This window comes from Camelina sativa, chromosome 5, assembly GCF_030686135.1.
Source record: "Camelina sativa cultivar CO46 ecotype springtype chromosome 5, ASM3068613v1".
NCBI classification, from domain to species: Eukaryota; Viridiplantae; Streptophyta; class Magnoliopsida; order Brassicales; family Brassicaceae; genus Camelina; species Camelina sativa.
Genome location: NC_141884.1, coordinates 18404589 through 18423414, shown reverse-complemented (window position 1 = coordinate 18423414; position 18826 = coordinate 18404589). Strand labels below are relative to the sequence as shown.

The window sequence follows — 18826 nt, the reverse complement described above, 5'->3', positions numbered from 1 at the left end:
TTGAAGTAATATGTTTATCAAACTCGTAAAATTTTATTGTGTTTTCTAATTTAATTTCAAACGAGAATCGTGAGAAATTAATGAATCGTGTAAAATTAGTTAGTGTTCAAGTTTAAAATCTAATCTCGTTGTGAGGTGCGAGTAATACAATCAAGTGTGTGTGAGCCTAAAAGCTCTAGTCTCATTGTGTCATGTTAGTTCGACAATTGGTATTAAAGTTTAGGCTAACATTTGTAGAAAAAAATTGTGTTTAAACAACTTCAGAGCATACTAGGTTTTTAATAACACATCTAATTTTTAATATTTAAGATGAATTGAGAGTGTTTCAAAATAATGAAAAATGATGTATCAAATAAGTCAATTGATGAAAGTTTGGATATTGGTTAAATAGTTACAAACTAAAGGCATTTATACATTTGCTACCATGAGCTTCATACATTTCTCACTCATATGCCATAATCTGCAATAGCACAATTCAATTTTCTTGGTATTCTCGACAACAACAAATGTATTTTAGGTTATCGTCACCTTTGTGGTCTTTCACACACGTTCATCTTCAGGTTGACGTCTCCAACACCAAAAATATCCATAGCTAATCCATCTGCTAGATATACATTCCCAAAATTCTCAGTAGCATAGTTTTCCATTATGATATGGTGTCGTGGTGTGAAAAGAGACTCCTAAATGAAGGACCCAAGAATCGATCTGACTAGCAGCTGAAGAGATTGATGTTTATGCGGTTTCAACAACCGCAACGTGAGATTCACTTCTTCTTAAAGATCAGTAGACACTACCATTGCATAAGTTATCACTAAATTAGCTCCAACTCTTTTGTTATCTTTTTTCTTCTATAATGCTCAATAATTTTTTTTAATGTGGCTTTTTCCATAATTTTAGCACTCTGCATGTTGCATGGTCTTAGAATGACCTCGTCCATTGCTTGACTTTCCTCTACCTTAATTCCGGTTTGTTCTTTCTTGATTTATGCCTCTGTTCTCAACATTGAAAGCATAATTCATTAAGGTTTCTTGTGACACCTTCGTTTGAGGAGTGGTTTAAAATAATTGATTTGACCAAAATATACTTATCTTTTTGGTCAACCATCATGAGAACTCCACACTAAAGCATGCTTGAGCTGAGAAAGTTTTAGGATGGGTGATCTTCCGGGAAGTGATTGTCGAAATTATGCGAGTGGGGACAAAAACACAGGAAAATATCATTTGGTGATTTGTAGGGTCAGTAAAGTCTTAAAACCCTTCCGGACGTAGAAAAATGGCCATCAAATATGGATGGACTCACGGGCCGAGAGTTGACGTGGGGCCCACCAAAAAAGGTAGGCTCATGGATTGGGAGTGTACATGGGACTCATTGTGAGAGATGACTCTTGGAGCATTACAAGTGGTATCAGAGCCTAACCCAGACTAGTGTAGAGTAAAGAGAGCTAACACCATTGGGGGTGAAGGTCTTGGGGAACAACAAGGACATTGCGGTTTGCTAGTGGGGGTGAACTGTGATACCCCGGTTTGCAGAGTAGTTTAAAAGAATTGATTTGGCCACCTATGTCACCAAAGTGCACTAATATTTTTGGTCAACCATCATGAGAGAACTCCACAGTTAAACATGCTTGAGCTGGGAAAATTTTAGGATGTGTCAACTTCCGGGAAGTGATTGTAATGAAACGAAAATATAAGTGCACTTTTGCGGAGAAGATGAAAAGATAAGTGACACCCCAGTTTGCGGAGAGGCTTAAAAGAATTGCTTTGACCACCTATGACACCAAAGAAAACTTATCTTTTTGGTCAAAGGTCCAGGGAGAACTCCATAGTTAAGTGTGCTTATGCTGGAGTAGTTATAGAATGGGTGACCTTACAGAAAATGAATTTCGGAACTGTGCGAGAAAGAACAAAATACAGGGAAAGATCATATGGTGATTTGTAAGGTTGGTAAACAAGTCTTTAAAGCCTCTCAGACGTAGCAAACCGGCCGTCAAATATGGATAGGCCCACGGGTCAGAAGTGGACGTGGGTCCACTAAGAAAGGTGGGCACATGGACTTGGAGTGGATGTGGGGCTTAAAAGAATTGATTTGGTCACATATGTTACCAAAGTGCACTTATTTTTTCTGTCGAGCCATCATGAGAGAGCTCTGCAATTAAGCTTGCTTGAGTTGGAAATGTTTTAGGATGGGTAATCTTCCGGGAAGTGATTTTCAGAATTGTGTTAGTGAGGACAAAACACAAGGAAATATCATATGGTCATTTGTAGGGTTGGTAAACAAGTCTTTATAGCCTTATGGACTTAGCAAACTAGCCATCGGATATGGATGGTCCACAAGCCAGGAGTGGACATGGGTCAACTAAGAAAGGTGGGCCCATGAACTTGGAGTGGACATAGCGCCCACTAAGAAAATTGGCGTTCGGAGCATTACAAATGGTATCAGAACCGAACATAGATGAGTGTGAAGTCGAGTAGGCTCATCCCATTGAGGGTGATGGTCTTGGTGTGCAACAAGGACGTTGCGATCTGTTAGTGGGATGAATTATGATACTCCGGTTTGCTGAGAGACTTAAAATAATTGATTTGGCCACCTATTTCACAAAAATGCACTTATCTTTCTGTCAAAAGTTCTGAGAAAACTCCAGAGTTAAATGTGTTTATACTAGAGTAGTTTCAGGATGGGTGACTATCCAGAAAATGATTGTCAGAACTGTGTGAATGTGTGAATGAGGACAAAACACAAAAAAAATATTATGTGGTGATTTGTAGATAAACAAATCTTTAAAGTTTCCTTACGTAGCAAATCGACCGTCGAATATAGATGAACTCACAGATTGGGAGCGAACTTGAATCTACTAAAAAAAGTGAATCCATAAACTTGGAGTGGACATAAAATCCGCTAGAAAAGTTGGCGGCCAAGGCGCTACACTTCTCCTGTATATATCCTTCGAACTTCATCTCAAGAATTCGATCTCGAACATCAATGAATTTTAACTTCTGATTACCAACAGAATTACTAATTGTTGCCGTCATGGACTTCTAACTATATTTGGCGGAGATGCAAATTCTAAATTGGTTTTAAACGACTCGAACCAATAATTAAATTATATGGTATTGTTATGTTGACCGAATAGTTTATTTTGTACATGTTTCATTAAAATTATAGTTATATATCTTGATAAATACTTATATACAGAGACATGGTTAGGCATATGATATTCACTAGTATAATGTTCTTGGTTAGAGTAGACCAAAATTCTAAAACTAAAACATACACATTGTCATTTACAATGTAGTTACCTAATACTCTCCAAATCAACCAAACTATATAGAAAAAATGATTGGGATGTCACCACCTAAATTTCTCCTAACCGAAACAACTTAACTAAAATTAAGCCATTACTTGACTTTTCTTTTTACAACAACTTCACCATTAAAATGTTAAAAAAACCCTCTATAATTTACAATTGTTGTCACCTAAAACTAGAAGAACTTGTTCCTTCAATGGGATGTCAATTAAACAAACTAAAGTTGGTGGAACTTGAAAATCTAATCCAATATATACTGTGTTGTAAACTTCATATAAAAGATCATATTAGCTCATTCATATACTTTTATTAGATTAAGAGGAACATAAAAATAGCATGAGTAGATTCTAGACCTTTTAACTTTTGTACTTTAAAGAGGCTCCATGCATATCTTTATAGGCGTGCACATATTCCCCCCATATATTCTCATCTTATTTCACACTCTTCAATTCTTCTTCTTCCTTAACCATATTCATCAATTACTTCAACATTTATGAAAAAAGTAAATGTATAACTGCAGATGAGCCTACATAGTAATAGAGATCACAATGTTGCCTAAAAAGAGAGTCATAGAGACAACAATATTTTCCCAACAAATGACTTCAATTTAAGATCAGGCAATGCTCTTGAATTTATAATAAAAACCATTTAAAAACAAAAAAACAAAAACAACTCCTATGAAGAAATTCACATTTTCGAATTTCTCAATATTAAATCACAACTCAAAAAAAAATGTAAGAAAGAAAAATCTATACTCCTCCCAAGAATAAAAATAATAATAACGCAAACCCATTAAAATAATATTCTCAAATATTAAAAACAGAATCAAATCACCAATTTCTTGTAAATCTCAAAAACTAAGAAAACAAAAAAAATTGGTTTTTCTTAGTTTTTGTTTTTAGTTTTAAGTCTTACAGGCGTAAATGAGGAGAGAGAAGTCAAGCTTGTCTTGTTCATCATCTTTCTTAACCATCTTCTCTTCTAACCAAAGCCTGCTACTGTCTAAACCATTCCTTGTCCTAAACATGAACACAGCTCTTCCACCACCACAAGGTCCTCCTCCTCCTCCTGGATTACTAAAGAACCAATCATGAACATCCCACATCAGATCCACAAGCAACCCATCAACAAATATCGTCTGATTCCCTCTAAAGTTCCATTGGAGCCTCTTCACTTTAATCACCGTCTTCTTGTCGATACAAACAGAGAGAACAGGGTATTGATGATGATGATGATGATGAACGCTCTGTTTCAGACCCTCTGTTTCTTTATTACATCTGATGACGATTTCGTGCGAATCTCCTGTCTCAACGAATCTAGCTTTCGTGGAGTAGAAAGTGTTGTTCCCGGTGAAGTGTTCTTGCCGTGAAACAAGAGAGAAATCGAAACCGATATCGCCGGAGAAGCCCTTTTTACGGAGAGTCTCTTCGGATGTGTCACCAAGAAGAAGACCCAATTGAGCATGAACGAGGACGATAACGTAGAAACCATTGATGGGCTCAGGACCACACAAGTTAGAATTGTATTTAGCGGAAGAAAGATCCCAAAAAACCTCGATTCTACCGAGATCGGAGTCGACTGATTTGTTACCTTTCTTCTTACGGAAGAAACGAGAAGAAGTGTTGAGTTTGAGAGGCGTCGAAGGGTTTTGGTCCGCGGAGGAAACAGAGATGCTTAGACCATTGTTGTTGTGTGGATTGCACCATGTGACCTTGATGATGAGATGGTGCTTCGATAGAGTGATTCTGTAGATGCTTGTAATGGTGGTTTGTGTTGATGGTATGAGAGATGGTGAGATACATACGTTGTTGGTAGTGTACTTTGAACAAGATGATGATGACGATGATGATAATGATAGTGATAATGGATGTGTCACGTTTATAGAGTTCTCGCTAAAACATGACACCAAATCTCTCATCTTTCCCCAACGAAAAATGTGATTTGGGTTAACAAAAAAAAAAAAAATGAAAAACTTCCCCAAGTTGGGGTTTGTTCTGTTTGCTTCTTGAGACAACAAAGTGTGTTTCTTTTTTACTTGAGAATCAAAAAAAAAAAGAGAAAAATGTTGGGAAGAAGAAGAAGAAGGATGAAGAAAGTAACAAATCTGGGTTTTTTTGAAGGTTAAAGATTGGGTTGCTTTCTTTTTATTTCTCCTCTTATTCTCTCTTCTTCTTTTTCTTCTTTTTTTTTGGTTGAGAGAGAGAGAGAGAAATGGATTAGGGTGTGTGTGTGTGCTAAGAAGAGTGGAGAAGAAAGAGGGTGAATTTAAGTAGTTTTGAGCTTTCTTTATCTAGGGGACACAATTTTTGATTATGATATTTTTTTATTGTAGTTGTATGCTTAACTAATTTTAAAAGTTTTGTAGTACAACTTATGACTTCTAAGACTTTAATTTTGTTTTAAATTAATATAAAGAAAATCAAAAGGGATTGAAATTTGTTGTTAGTCATATGTAACCTTTAGATTAAACCTTAATTTTTAGAAATTAATTTGAAAGGTTTATATACAAGAAAGATTAGATTTATGATAATATTTTGACATATATTTAATTTAGGATATATTATAGATGAATTAAAAATAAGTTTGAGGTTACAATTAGTGGAATTTTTCTTAATTTATTTTGTCAACGCAAATCACAATTAGTTTAAGAAACTGTCATAATAAGAACAAAGGTTAGTAACATATATATAGTATTACGAATACGTTTTTCATTTCATTCCTTCCAGTTCCAGATATCGTAGTCAAGTCGAGAGTTACAACTTACAAGCCAAAAGCCAAAAAAATTATGGACACTAATTACTACACCAAAAGACTACTGGTTTGTTGCGATTAATAAAAATACAAATATTTATGGAAGGAAAACAATATCACCCGTTTCGAAAATCAGATATTTTAAGCTAGGAGTGTGTATATAAATTACGTATTTGGATTTGTCAATAATACAAAAATATTATAATAAATATACTCTTTCTTCTAAAAGACTAGAGATTTTTTTTCCTCTCTTGTCACCAAAAGACTAGAGAATCTTTTTTAAAAAGCTTAGACAATAAATAGTATCTTATTTTTTTTTTAACGTGTTGATTTATTATTATTGTAAATTACGAAAACTGTTATACTCACCATAAATTACACTTCTTCTCCATGCGTAAATTAAATCATGACGAACAGTTCTAATTGTGCATCGTTGAAGATCTCCTATAAATTGTTATCTCATTAATCTGCAACTTAATTAATAAATCACAGTATCTGGGCGTAGAACCCTAAACCTCTTGGTGTAAAAGTATTAATCACCATATCTCATTTGTTCATGTTTTAAAACTTAATTATACTAATTTTTAATATTCAAAATATCCATCAAGTTTTAAGAAAAGTGATTCTGCGTGTATATATATATATATATATATATATATATCACCAGTTGTTAAAACTATAAATAGAAAATACGTCTGATTATAACATTAAGTGATAGGTGCTCAAATAACGCTTAGACAACCACTACAACGTCTAAAATTGTATAGACCTCACTTCAATTATGATTACACATTTAATTTTATAAGATTTATTTTCATATACATGATTACAAACGTTTACATGTTGTTTGATCGATATAAATTAAATTGTTTTTGTCTAGCTTTATTTACTATTTCATATTATTATTTTAATAGATGTATTTATGTAATATATTTTATGATATTATATTTATAATGTTTTATGTTGTAAACCCTTAACTGTCTAAAATTTCTAACCCCGATTAATCGTTCTAATTGCTCGGTGTTGGGTTACTGCCTGCTTAGCACTTAATGCTTTCCTGAAAAAATGACTAAAACTAAAATTTCAGCATTTTATTAGTATTCTACAAAACTTTTATCCAGTTTAGTCTGTTTCACGAACATTAATTCAACTATTCCGTTATTCCTCTATTATTTGACATATCAGTCATGTCCTTTAATAGTTTTGTCTTTCATATTATTTTTAGAATCTGCTTAAATTAATATCTGGAATATCTTGAATATAGTTCTTCAATTCACTCCAAAACTCAGATATCAAATGTATCGTATTTGCAAGGTTTAAATTAGTTGGATTGAAGATGTTATTACCGAAATACGGATGAGGTTTTGTAGCAAAAAAGGAATCATCATTCTCGGAACAAATTAGATCAAATCTGAAAATTGCAATAAAGGAACTCTGAAATATGGATCGGTATCGTTGAGTAGTATAAGGGAGCTGCCTCTAGACTTGTACTGGCTTGCCGCGAGTGGTATCAATCTACGACTAGGAGAGGAAGTGTGAGCAGGCTGTTGAATTGTCTACACCGCTAAATGTTAGAACTTTGTTTGTTAGCTCGTATTCGCCGCATAGGTAAGTTTTATGCAAATTCGTTCTTTCTTAAAATATTTTTCTATTATCCAAATGATAATGTTTTAGAACAAAATTTTATTAAAAAAAAAAACCAGTTTTTAATTCAAAGGGTCTTCAAATATAGCGTCAAATTTTGATACTGTCAAGCTTTACCAAATTTTCAAACATGTAAGTGCATGATTATTGTGTTGATTAGTATCTCATATTAGTTTGGACCTTATTAGTTAATTAGTGATGCTAGTATGTTGTTTTGACTGAAATCTAGTACGAAAATAGAAAGTTGGGTAGTAGAACACGGTTGCTTTGTTTGTTGTGACATATCGATGTAGACATATTTAAATCCCACTTATACAAAAATCATGTTATCACTTTATGTTTCTTGTCGTGCATAAATAACATTTTAAAAAACCATAAAAAATGTCTTATATGGTTATGAGTTATAACCAATACCGCGAAATATGTCGTATGAAACAAGGGACGAAAATATTTTGTAAAAACTTCGTTAACGCTACACTCTAAAATTGTATTTTTACAAGGTTATAAACTTATAATACCATATTGTTAGGTTGTTACACCGATATCTAAACGACATCACTACATCAGTATGAATGATTATGTGGATTGAGTTGGAATCAATGTTCGACCCCAAACGATATAATTTCTCCTAAAGCCCAGGTTTGCTCCATCAATTTCTTATTTGTACTTCTTCGTTAGCTTCTCCTTGTACCGAGTCATGATCCTGCAACTAGAACATGATCGCTCAATGTCGCTAAGTTGGTACAAAAGCTATCTGAGAACCTTGCCTTTAGATTCACCTAGGGTTGTTACTCATGGTTGGTTTAGCTTGAAAAATAACGGCATTATGACCCCATCTCATAGAAGTTGGGGTTACCGAAACTTTTTCAAGTGTCCTACTCCGTCTCGCCTGTTCCCTGAACCCAATCAAGAGATATCTTGCATCTCTATGGACGTTCCAACTATCTATGCTTGGTCAAGTTTCCTCTGTAGCAGAACATTGGTGTCTCAAAAGTTGTGTGATAGATTTGTTTGTCGAGGTCAGTTTATTAATTCTGCCCGGATGCTTGCTTTGTGTAGCCATAGTTATGACTCTGATCCGACAGCTTGCTTGAACCCTATCCTTAAACCCTTTGATCCTTTGTTTCATCTACCGCCATTATATCGAAAGCTTGTGTATGTTGACATTTTCCAGGACCAAACTGATTACAAGATTTGTGTGGAATTCATTTACCTCCATTGCCATGTGAGGGATGACCCACCTGCTTTGTTACGGTTTGACTCCCATTACCTACGACACCCGACTATAGCTTCATCTAGTATCCTGAGGTTTGTTCCTAAAAGCTTAAAGGACTTTGATCCTATGCTCTTGAACCTTCTCATGGTGGCGACAACCCCCATAAGCGTTCCCCCCGTGGAAAACCTTTTTACAAGTTCAATCGCGTCATCCGTTAGAGCCGTTTATGACCACTCGCTGGTCGAAGATCTCGTGAAGTCTGACTTCAAGTACGAATCCGCTTTGGTTCCAATAGACATCTCAAATATTGTAAAACTGTTTCAGTTTGAAAATCCCTTTGTTAAGCTCATGGAGCTTCTATCTTTAGTTTTCTTTGTCTATCATGAATCATGTTGTAAGAACTCACCTCTTGCTGAGGTTTAGATTGAATGAAAATTCATGTTTGTCCAAAAAAAAAAGAAAAAAAACCAATACCTTTAAATATGTCGTATGAAACAAGGGACGAAAATGTTTTGTAAAAACTTCGTTAACGCTACACTCTAAAATTGTATTTTTACAAGGTTATAAACTTATAATATCATATTGTTAGGTTGTTACACCGATATCTAAATACGACATCAGTATGAATGATTATGTGGATTGAGTTGGAATCAATGTTCGACCCCAAACGATATGATGATGATACTAATCACTGACAACCAATTTGTGAATGTAGTTATTGTACCCTAAACATTTTGACGGAAACATGATGGTTCTTTAATAATTAAGAATGATGACCATTCCTTATCAATTACTTATTTAGTAATTTAGTAAATTAATCAAAACCTTTTATATGTGCTCGTTATTGCTGTTGAGATAAGAAATAATTATTATTTTTTTCTTGATAAAATAAAGTGAAAGTTTAATTTTATAAAGACAGCCTAACATCTGGAGATCCGAGAACAGGTATCTTGCTTTTGGAGCTTTCTGACTATTTAAATCAAAATGTTTTCAACTTATGTTCGATCTGAGATTTTATAATATACTCAGATTCTAATTTGTTTCCTTTTGTTTTGAATGCTCGCAAAAATGTGTTTTCTTGTAGGTAAGAGAGTTAATGTATGATTCAAATTTTCTTAGTTTGTTTCATCTCCATTAATTGGTTAAACCTTATATATTAATATTAGAATGTTAAACTTTTTATAATAAACAAATATCCAGTTCTACTTTTTGTTTTTGTGGATTTAAATTCATATTGTGACAAAACATCATCGAATTTAATACAAACTATTCGGAATCAAGTCTGACAAATGCATGTACTCTGTCTTTTTCTTTCTTTATATAAAAAAAACGTTTTCCCATACTTAATATTAAATCAATATGTTCTCTATTGTTCTTGGAGTAGTTAACTGCTGGGAAAGTTCTTAATTACGTGATTATGTGGGCAAGTCAAGTTTGTCTACAAGCCGTTGACCTAGTAAATTAAAAGAAGGATGATTTGTCATTTGTATATTTTGACATTCATAACGAAATTAGTGAATATACATACAAAATATATTAAATTGGTAGAGATGCAGTGAAGAGAACTTACATTAAATTGAGAGAGGTCAATGCTATTGGGTTCATAAAACTTCAAAAACAAATTAAAAAAGTCATGTGGCTGCATGTGGTATATGAAGGTACGTCGAAATCAATTCCATTCCATGAGTCTATTCTCCTACTGTCTTTTTTTCTCTAGTACTAGCGTTAGAGTGACTTTTTACATATATATACATATATATATATATATATATAACCAAAATATATATAACTTTGAAGTACAACGATGATGAAGTCATGAAACAAAGCTTGTCATGTAATGATAACTAGATTATAAACAAAAATCGATTAACAATGCCAAATGTCAGCATCAATTACCAAAAATCCAGTAAGATCATGAATGGGAAAATGGGTATATCAATATGATGGGCATATTTTCACAAGTTGGAAGCATGTATATTGACAGAATAATAATGTTTGATATTTTGCATTCTAGTCTCAGCTAATTTTGTAAACATTAAAAATTGGAGCATAGTACTACATTTAAATTAGTGAAAGAGATTGGGAAAAGTAAAATTCATGAGTGACCAAAAACATAGCCTAGTAGTTTATGACTTGTGCTAGTCTCGTCATAACATTACCACGTTGATTCAAACCCACGTATACATATATATGATAGATGAACAATTTTTTGCCATTAATGATCTCACTCGATTTCGGTTTGTGATTTGAATTTTCTTAGAAAGTGGACATGAAAGAGTTGATATATATCTACGGCAAATGGATATGAACATGAAGGCAGCTAAAAGAATACTCAGTGGATAGGAACATTGAAGACAATTGTGAAATGAATTGGGAACATCGACAGCAAACCCTACATTATACAAGCATTTTCTTTGCAAGGTCCCCTATCCACTTGTGTTTAATGTCCCACAAAGGAACCATGCATCATTTAATTCAGAACTACAATATACAAGCATTCTCATTCTATCACATGCAACTCTTGAGTAAGTTTACTAATATCATTCTTGTGATATATAGTTGTAGTCACCTGTTAATATCATATTACAAAAACTAAGCATATGTTATCGGGTAACAATATTGTAAGTGGGTTATTTTTGTAAATAAAACACAATGTAATAAGCTCAATGTTCCTTACGTAGAAAGTAGCGATAAACACTAATAACATCTACAAAAGACTTTCTACGTGAACCTTTAAAATTATATATACTGAATTCATGCGCTGGAAAAAGATGATAGTTTTTTTTGTCAAATTTTTGTTTACTAAAAATTATAGTTTTATGAGCCGCTCTCACAGGAAAGCTCATGGATGTTGTTAGATGAGCCGCTCTCACAGGACGCCGGGGACGTATGTGATCGAGGGCTCTGTAAACATCGCCGTTGACGGCTTAGTCTCGGGCCTCCATTGAAAGGCTTCTAGTGCGTCTATTGCTTGAGGAATTTGGCTTCTACAAAGTGTACCCGCCCTTCGTCTCGAGCTTACCACACGGGAAGAACACCAATATCGTTATCACTTCGTCCAACTCTATTCACCTCGTGCCTATGTCGAGTGGACGGACTGAGATCATGTTTACGAATTATGCTTCCATGTTTTTACCTTTTTTTGCCATGGGACCATTTCTATAGGATTATAATCCATGATTGTAAACCTAAACCTTTTTCATTTCAATGAAATATTTACATTTTTAGCAAAAAAAATTATAGTTTTATCAAAATAAGTATAATAAAGGGAAAAAAAACTTGAAAATATCGAAAAATGACGACTAAAATATGAACACTCGTGCAAAGAGTTGTTATCCACGATGTGTACGTATATGGTAGATTAGCGTGAAAGAGAAGTGCTCGAACTATATTATCGATGGTCCGAATCATTTTTTTCTGCCCTACAATTGTGCTGTCAGGTCATGAGGGCATGCATGACAAAGCAGAAGAAAATTATTTCGTGACAGGCGAAGAAATCATAGAACTTAGAGTTGTGGTCGCCATCGTTAATTTTTTTTTTTTTTGGGTGGAATGCTCGCCGTCGTTATTGCAACGGCGTGATTTACATAAACAAACAATAATAATAATCTGAAACCAAAAAGGTTAATGAAGATATTTAATTAAGTCATCAATCAGCTTATAAACATAAATGAAAAAATGTTTGGAATGGAATTATTTTAAGTGTTCGAAACTCTTGTAATCGTTTCGTGAATACTAAATTAATTTTTTACTCAAGTTTTATTCATTAATTAATTTTCTTTTACTAAGTTTTTGGCCCACTCAAGCTACTGTTAGATGAACTAACTTGTGAAATCGAATTAAATGATACGTTAAAGCGGATTAAGAGAATGGTTTAGACGTAATGTAAAACCGCTAGTCGAGACCCGAATAAAGAAAGTGCTTAGAGGAAGAAGTGGACAAGATATAAGGGTGGATAATTGTTCAAGTGTGTGTGTTTGTGTTGTATCATTGTCTATGTGGTAAAATTGGCGAATCTTTTGATGAGAAAACGTGTTTAGTTGCTTCTGTTATATGATTACTGTCTTTCTAATGATTATAATAGAGAAACAAGATTGGTGACTATTAAAGAATCAATATAAACAATGTTTTGATCAACTTCGCTTAAAAAGAGATACACGAATAATTTGTATAGTATTTTCGTTAATTGGTTCAATTGTTGGTGCGTATAGATCTATTGACCATCCCTACAAGCTGTATTTTTACCAGACAACATTGGTCGAACCATGTGCTAGATTGCATGATCAACTGGTTTATTGGTGTTTTGGGAGTTATGAATTGAAGCGATCGTATTATTTTGTTTTATTGTTAGAAACAAAAACTTCCTTTAAAATTTTAAAATATTATTGGCAAGACTGTTAAGGTTTGCAAAGTTTAAACATTTGATGACAACAAAGAGGTCATGAAACACAAGAAAATAAGTAAATAACAATCAAACTCCGTAAGTAAGAATATAGTTTTTTCTCAATTATTTTCTTTAATATCTTATTACTCATAAAGTCGCATGTTAAAATTTACGTACGTTCACAATTTACTTTCAAAGGTGATTTCCTTGTGTCTCATGACCTCTTTTGTTCGTAAAATAAATCACATTTGAAAGTAAGGAAAATACGACATATTTAATATGAAAATAAACTGGGGTCAGGTTAACAATCTTTCTTCTTCTTTTCCAAAAAAAGAAAGAAAAAAAAAAACAAAGAGAGAGTACATGAAGGGATCATAGAACCATGGCCTTGATCAACGGCGTCGTTTATGGATAATGTCAAAAGCAAACTTTGTTTACATTACATAAGCTGAATTTGAGGTACAAATTGTGAGGATTTTGATTTCTTATATGTTTGCTTTGTTGTCATTAGTCGCATCTGTACAACTAACTCAGAGATTAATTAGGAGCAGTTAATCACTACAAAAGAAGAGCACTAGCTAGTGTCTTAGTAAGACTTAGGAAAATATATCAAATTGATGATTTGTTTATTTGTGAGACATGTGTACATAACTATGAGAAAATAGATTTGTAGGTTTTGTTGAAAGTTTGTTAGCTGATCACTTTCTCATGAGACAAAGTTGACATTACGAAAACTAATATATACAAAGTGGTTTTGTCAAAATCTTTTTCAATATATATTTAGGTCGGAAACACGAAGTTTGGTAGGAAGCACTTCACAGACACACCCACATGAAAAAAATTACAATTTTCAGATTTTTGTATTTTTTCCTACAAATTAACAACTGTTAAGTTCTCTAATCAGTGCAAACGTAAGAAGAATTTACAAAAATATATTTTAGAGAAACTTCAAGTCTTTTTATATATTTACTTCACAAACGTCCCTTTTTTTTTTTTTTTTTTTGTCAAAACACAAACTTATTAGTGTGAAATAATCTAAAGCATAGAACTAAAACACTAACATCTTGGCCGACGTGGAAAATAGAAAAGGGAAGCTGTGTTCTTTGGCTTGGTATGTGAAAAAAAATGGGCTACAAAAAGGGAAAACGAACTGAAGTGCTTTATTGAAAACCACATGGTGGCAACAAAGCTAAACAATGACCATTCAATGATCATTACAAAGACTCTTCTTCTTGTTTTGGTATCAAATTGGGTCCCCGAGAGAAAACTTCCATATTAATTTTGTGGAAGACTCATACCAAAACTAGAGCCTGCAAAATGCAAATCATCATCATTGTATGTAGTTTGTTACTTTCTGCAACAACCCATACGAATATACCCGCTTTCGTGTCTTAAGAACGTTTTTGTGTGGTAATATGGCTGGTTTCAAGTCTCTCTCAACAAAATCATCAACGAAATCTCTCTACTTATGCCTACTTGGAAGAGAGATAAAGCCAACAACATATCGAGGTCTTCTCATGGACAAACCAAATAAACGATACACGCAATGACACGAGACACGCAACGCAATCACAAGCGTCATTCGAGAAAAATAAACTTGTCCTTGAGGTTTTCCTTCAAGACGAACCAAAAAATCATAGTTTATATCCTAAATACATTCACGCGTAGGAAACTAACAGAGCAAATTAGTACCACTAAAGTCGGCTATTTTTCACAACAGGAGAATGTAAAGCCAAGAACACATGTTTTTATAACATGGATTCTACTAGGAGATTGTTCTTGATTCAGAGTCTCTATGCAGATACTTCATAACAAGTAAGTGCATAGATGTGCAGAGGCTTATCACTTTATTTGAGTCAAAAACAAGGCCATGGAACATACATAAAGATCTCATCCCGTGCAAACAATCTTATTTTCTAATAAAAAAAAGTGTAGATGAATCCGGGAGAACTTATCTTACATTCTGACAAAATAACTATGGTCGAATCATCATCATTTGATTAAAAGGATACAAACCCAAGTAAAACTAAATGGAAGTAATAACTTCTGCCAAGAAAAAAGTATGAGAGTTCAAATCTCAAATGAGAGATTGCAAAGACAGTTGACAGATGTAACTTAAAAGAACCTGACTTTCCTTGAAAACATCAAACTTTAGCGCAAAACAATCACCGGGATGTTAAGCCATCCATCTACTTCAAGTGCTGGTACTAGATGGGACTGAGATAGTTGGCAAATCTACCTGTTATCAACGATTTTGAAAGTCGTTAGAATCTTTCCTTACTGGGCTAACAATGTGTATAGAATGAATCCTTCCACACCAAAGTTCACGATATGCTAAATACGCATATGCGATTGTTTCAGTGAACTAAACTCAAAACCACCAAACACTGCCACATTTACAACTTCATTTTTTGACAAAGTGTTACTAAAGAGATTTGATTTACATGAACCCAAAAACTGAAACTTAATCCAAAAGCAGGTTTTGGTATTATTACCTTCAGGAGAAGTGACATCAGAGGGGAGTTTCGAAACAAGACAAGCAGCAGCAACAAGACTGTGAAATGGTTGCTGTGTGCTTAGCTCTCGCCGAAGCAACCTTTACAGATTCAAAAAATCAAAATCCAAACTTTCAATCAAGGGCATCATTGAAATCAACAACACAGAACAAGCAGATTCACATCGAGAGGCATCGAATTATATATACCTGGGAACAGAACCTTCGATTCGTGAAGACGTATTGAAGCGCGGGGAAGTGAAATTAGGGTTTGGGACTGAGGAGGGTTTAGCTCTAGGTGAGATCAATTTTCGTGCAGTAGCGTTCCTGAAGATGGATCTCATTGACGTCGTCGACCTAGATGCGATACCAATTGCAGCCATTTCCTCTCTGGCTCCTTTCTTCGATTGCTTCCTTCTGCAAAGTCCGTCCCCAAAACCTTCGTAAACCCTCCATCAACTCGATGCGCCGGTTCGAGTAAACCGTGTAAATCAAACCGGATATTTTCCGGTTTGGGAACAAAATCGACCTACAGCCTTGGTTTGTTTGAACCAATTTGAAACCAAAATCATTACGAATTAGTTTGGTACAATTTTGGTTTAGATGGTTTGATGATTTGAATGTTGGATCATGCTAGGCACAAATTACAATATTCACAATCACTATCTTGGTAGAACACTATCATGACCAAAGTAAGTTACACATGAATACTTTCTTTTAAAATTAGCTGAGCAATCCCAAGAAACAGATACGATGACAAACAAAAAATTGAGTTAGATCCTTCTTCGGTTATCGACTCGTGTTCTCTTGAGGTCAGGTTGTGGTGTTTGGCTGCTCGGTTGTAACCTCTTTTGGTTACCACTTTCTTCAATCTGTTTACAATGTTGACAACAACGAGGAAATGTTTTTACTCGAGAGTCAAAAAAATTTCTAGAGTTAACTTGTAAAATGCAAACTTAATAGGTTCTTTACCTTATTGAGTTTTTCCCTGACGGCATTAACTGTTTGATTCATTGAAGAGGATGCAAAATACTCCTATATATCCCAATAAAAACCTTATCAGACCAAGATGACAGATATCTCCAAGTTTTTCGACACAATTGTTCAAGTAAGCAGCATTCAAACACACAACAGAACACAGACCTGGTTAGAAGAAACTCGAGAAACAGGAGCATTTCTTCTATGGAATTGGTACTCCATCTCTCTTCTAATGACAAAAAAAAAAGAGGAAGCAATCTCATGCACTAACTCGATGTGTTTATTCGATATTAATAGAATCGTCCAAGTAAACCATCTTGTTTTTTACCTTTGTGGGGAGAAATTGTCCGTTTGTGTCAAAGCTGGTCCACCTAATTTTGTAACTTGAGAGGTGCTCTTTTCTTTCTGGGCTGTTCACAAGACGAGAACCAACCCTGTCAGTAATTTTCTAACAGTATATATTTGGCTTATGAAGTTATACTAGGACTTGTCCTAACAGTTTTATATTATCCCCTTTGATATCAACCCTGTCAGTGCTTTTCTAACCCCAAAAACTTAACTAATTCAATGCTATAAGCAAAATGTTAGCTTTATCAACATGTGAATGATGCCATGGAAATAGCTGACAGCTTCTCTTTCCAATTTCTACAATGATTAACTGACAGTAAAATTAGTTGAAGGTGGAAAATGGAAATATAAAACTTACGGTTAAGTCTTGCAAGCACTTCTTTCCTCCTGGTTTCTAACTTATCCTTTGTGTCATTGAGGCTTTCGAATTGAGGAGCATATGAAATTTGGAGCCGATTACCCAAGAAAGCTGATTCATCCAACTTCCTCTTTGCAAATCTATCAAACAAACAACATATCTTAATATAAAACAAATTCTCCCTCTAGGAACCAAAAGTGGTAAAATAGCAACACACACAACTTAGGCAGATGAACAAATATGACAGTTTTATCCTAAGGAACTAAAATCCAGATATCATCACACACCAAGGAACCTGCTTAGGGATCTTTTTCTATTAAATCTATTTATCTCAGCCAAAACAAATTGTTCATTCTCGGATAACAACTGAAAGAACAGTAGATTACATATGAGTTTATAGCCAAATAGGAATCTCAGTGATGCCAAGTTGTTCAATCAAAGGGAAAGAAGAATCAAAACCTGGCGTTAGTGACGAGACGAAACTTAATCCAATAGACATCGGTGAACTCCTCACAGTCTTCTGCATCCATAGGTTTACATCTACACGAATCAAAATTTAACCAAATCAAAGGACCAAACAAACAATGATCATATTCCATAAGAACAATGCCAGAAACAAAAAGAGGGCAAGAGCACACTACTCACTCTTCAACCTCTCCATAAGTCATGAATAATTTCATGAGCTCATCACCACAACCCAAAGCTGGGACATTACGTACTATTAAGTATCTGATAAACCCAACAACAAAAGGTTCAAAATCAATAAATTGAACCAGTAAAAAAGCAAGAAGAACAAATTTGATTTGAGTAAAATTCACCTTGATTCATCGCAAACTGTATAAACCCTAACAGCTGGGGTCTCATCTTTGTATCGACCCATTCTTCTGCAATTCTTTAGAGGGACACGATTCAGTCCGTAATCAAAGAAATTGATACTAAATACAATCAAATTGTGACTAAATTGAATAAAACTTGCACTGTTCTTTACAGTAATCGGCAAGGAGATCGAAAAAGGTATGAACTTTAATTGCTCGATACCTGAGTGAATGAATTCACAAATCGATCTCAGCAAGTCTGAAAAAAAATTCAAAATTCCCAAACCCTAATTTCAGATATTCAAAAGAGAGAACCGAAATCGACCAAACGACGTCGTCCCGAAGTACACTCAAAACGACGTCGGCTTATCAGAGTGGAAAATAAAAGAAAGTAACCCAACTCTTTCAGTGATAACCAATAATACTCTTTCAGTGAAGAGATTATAAGTATAGAACCAATAACATTTATTTGAGTAAAGTATTTAAAAATCTGTAGTTGAATAAACGATTTGGGTTGGAGTTAGACTCTATTAA

General features: G+C 34.2%; 3 protein-coding genes across 7 annotated transcripts; all 3 read right to left on the bottom strand.

Annotated features, from left to right (window-relative positions):
• Window positions 1–3888: 3888 nt before the first annotated feature.
• On the bottom strand, window positions 3889–5559 carry LOC104786945 (uncharacterized). The gene has a single exon (XM_010512428.3). The coding sequence runs from the start codon at window positions 5220–5222 to the stop codon at window positions 4209–4211; it is 1014 nt and encodes a 337-aa protein (XP_010510730.2). The 5' UTR covers window positions 5223–5559; the 3' UTR covers window positions 3889–4208.
• A 9630-nt stretch (window positions 5560–15189) lies between these two features.
• LOC147943944 (pentatricopeptide repeat-containing protein At2g27800, mitochondrial-like) lies at window positions 15190–16297 on the bottom strand. Its single transcript, XM_087450227.1, has 3 exons — window positions 16004–16297; window positions 15795–15895; window positions 15190–15538 (listed from the first exon to the last, which is right to left on the bottom strand). Exons 1-3 carry the CDS (start codon window positions 16174–16176, stop codon window positions 15507–15509), a joined length of 306 nt encoding a protein of 101 aa, XP_087306353.1. The 5' UTR covers window positions 16177–16297; the 3' UTR covers window positions 15190–15506.
• A 108-nt stretch (window positions 16298–16405) lies between these two features.
• Window positions 16406–18790, bottom strand: LOC104786942 (uncharacterized). Of its 5 annotated transcripts, none has more exons than XR_015557084.1 (9): window positions 18516–18648; window positions 18296–18369; window positions 18123–18206; window positions 17937–18017; window positions 17478–17617; window positions 17100–17176; window positions 16937–17000; window positions 16766–16828; window positions 16406–16665 (listed from the first exon to the last, which is right to left on the bottom strand). XR_015557084.1 is itself a non-coding variant. In XM_010512423.3 (9 exons), exons 2-9 carry the CDS (start codon window positions 18355–18357, stop codon window positions 16567–16569), a joined length of 675 nt encoding a protein of 224 aa, XP_010510725.1. In that variant the 5' UTR covers window positions 18358–18361; window positions 18516–18790; the 3' UTR covers window positions 16406–16566. The 5 variants fall into 5 exon arrangements, 3 of the variants coding, with proteins under 3 accessions (XP_010510725.1, XP_010510724.1, XP_087306352.1); XM_010512423.3 differs by having other exon boundaries at window positions 17100–17181; window positions 18296–18361; window positions 18516–18790; XM_010512422.3 differs by having other exon boundaries at window positions 17100–17181.
• Between the last annotated feature and the right edge of the window lie 36 nt (window positions 18791–18826).

Coding starts and splice junctions, on each gene's coding strand:
- LOC104786945 (XM_010512428.3), bottom strand. CDS start 5,222: ATGAGAGATTTGGTGTCATGTTTTAGCGAGAACTCTATAAACGTGACA.
- LOC147943944 (XM_087450227.1), bottom strand. CDS start 16,176: ATGGCTGCAATTGGTATCGCATCTAGGTCGACGACGTCAATGAGATCC. Junction 15,896..16,003: donor ATCGAAGGTTCTGTTCCCAG/GTATATATAATT, acceptor GAATCTGTAAAG/GTTGCTTCGGCGAGAGCTAA. Junction 15,539..15,794: donor TGATGTCACTTCTCCTGAAG/GTAATAATACCA, acceptor CGTTGATAACAG/GTAGATTTGCCAACTATCTC.
- LOC104786942 (XM_010512423.3), bottom strand. CDS start 18,357: ATGGGTCGATACAAAGATGAGACCCCAGCTGTTAGGGTTTATACAGTT. Junction 17,618..17,936: donor CGTCTCGTCACTAACGCCAG/GTTTTGATTCTT, acceptor TTTGTTTGATAG/ATTTGCAAAGAGGAAGTTGG. Junction 17,182..17,477: donor AGTGCTTGCAAGACTTAACC/GTAAGTTTTATA, acceptor TCTTGTGAACAG/CCCAGAAAGAAAAGAGCACC.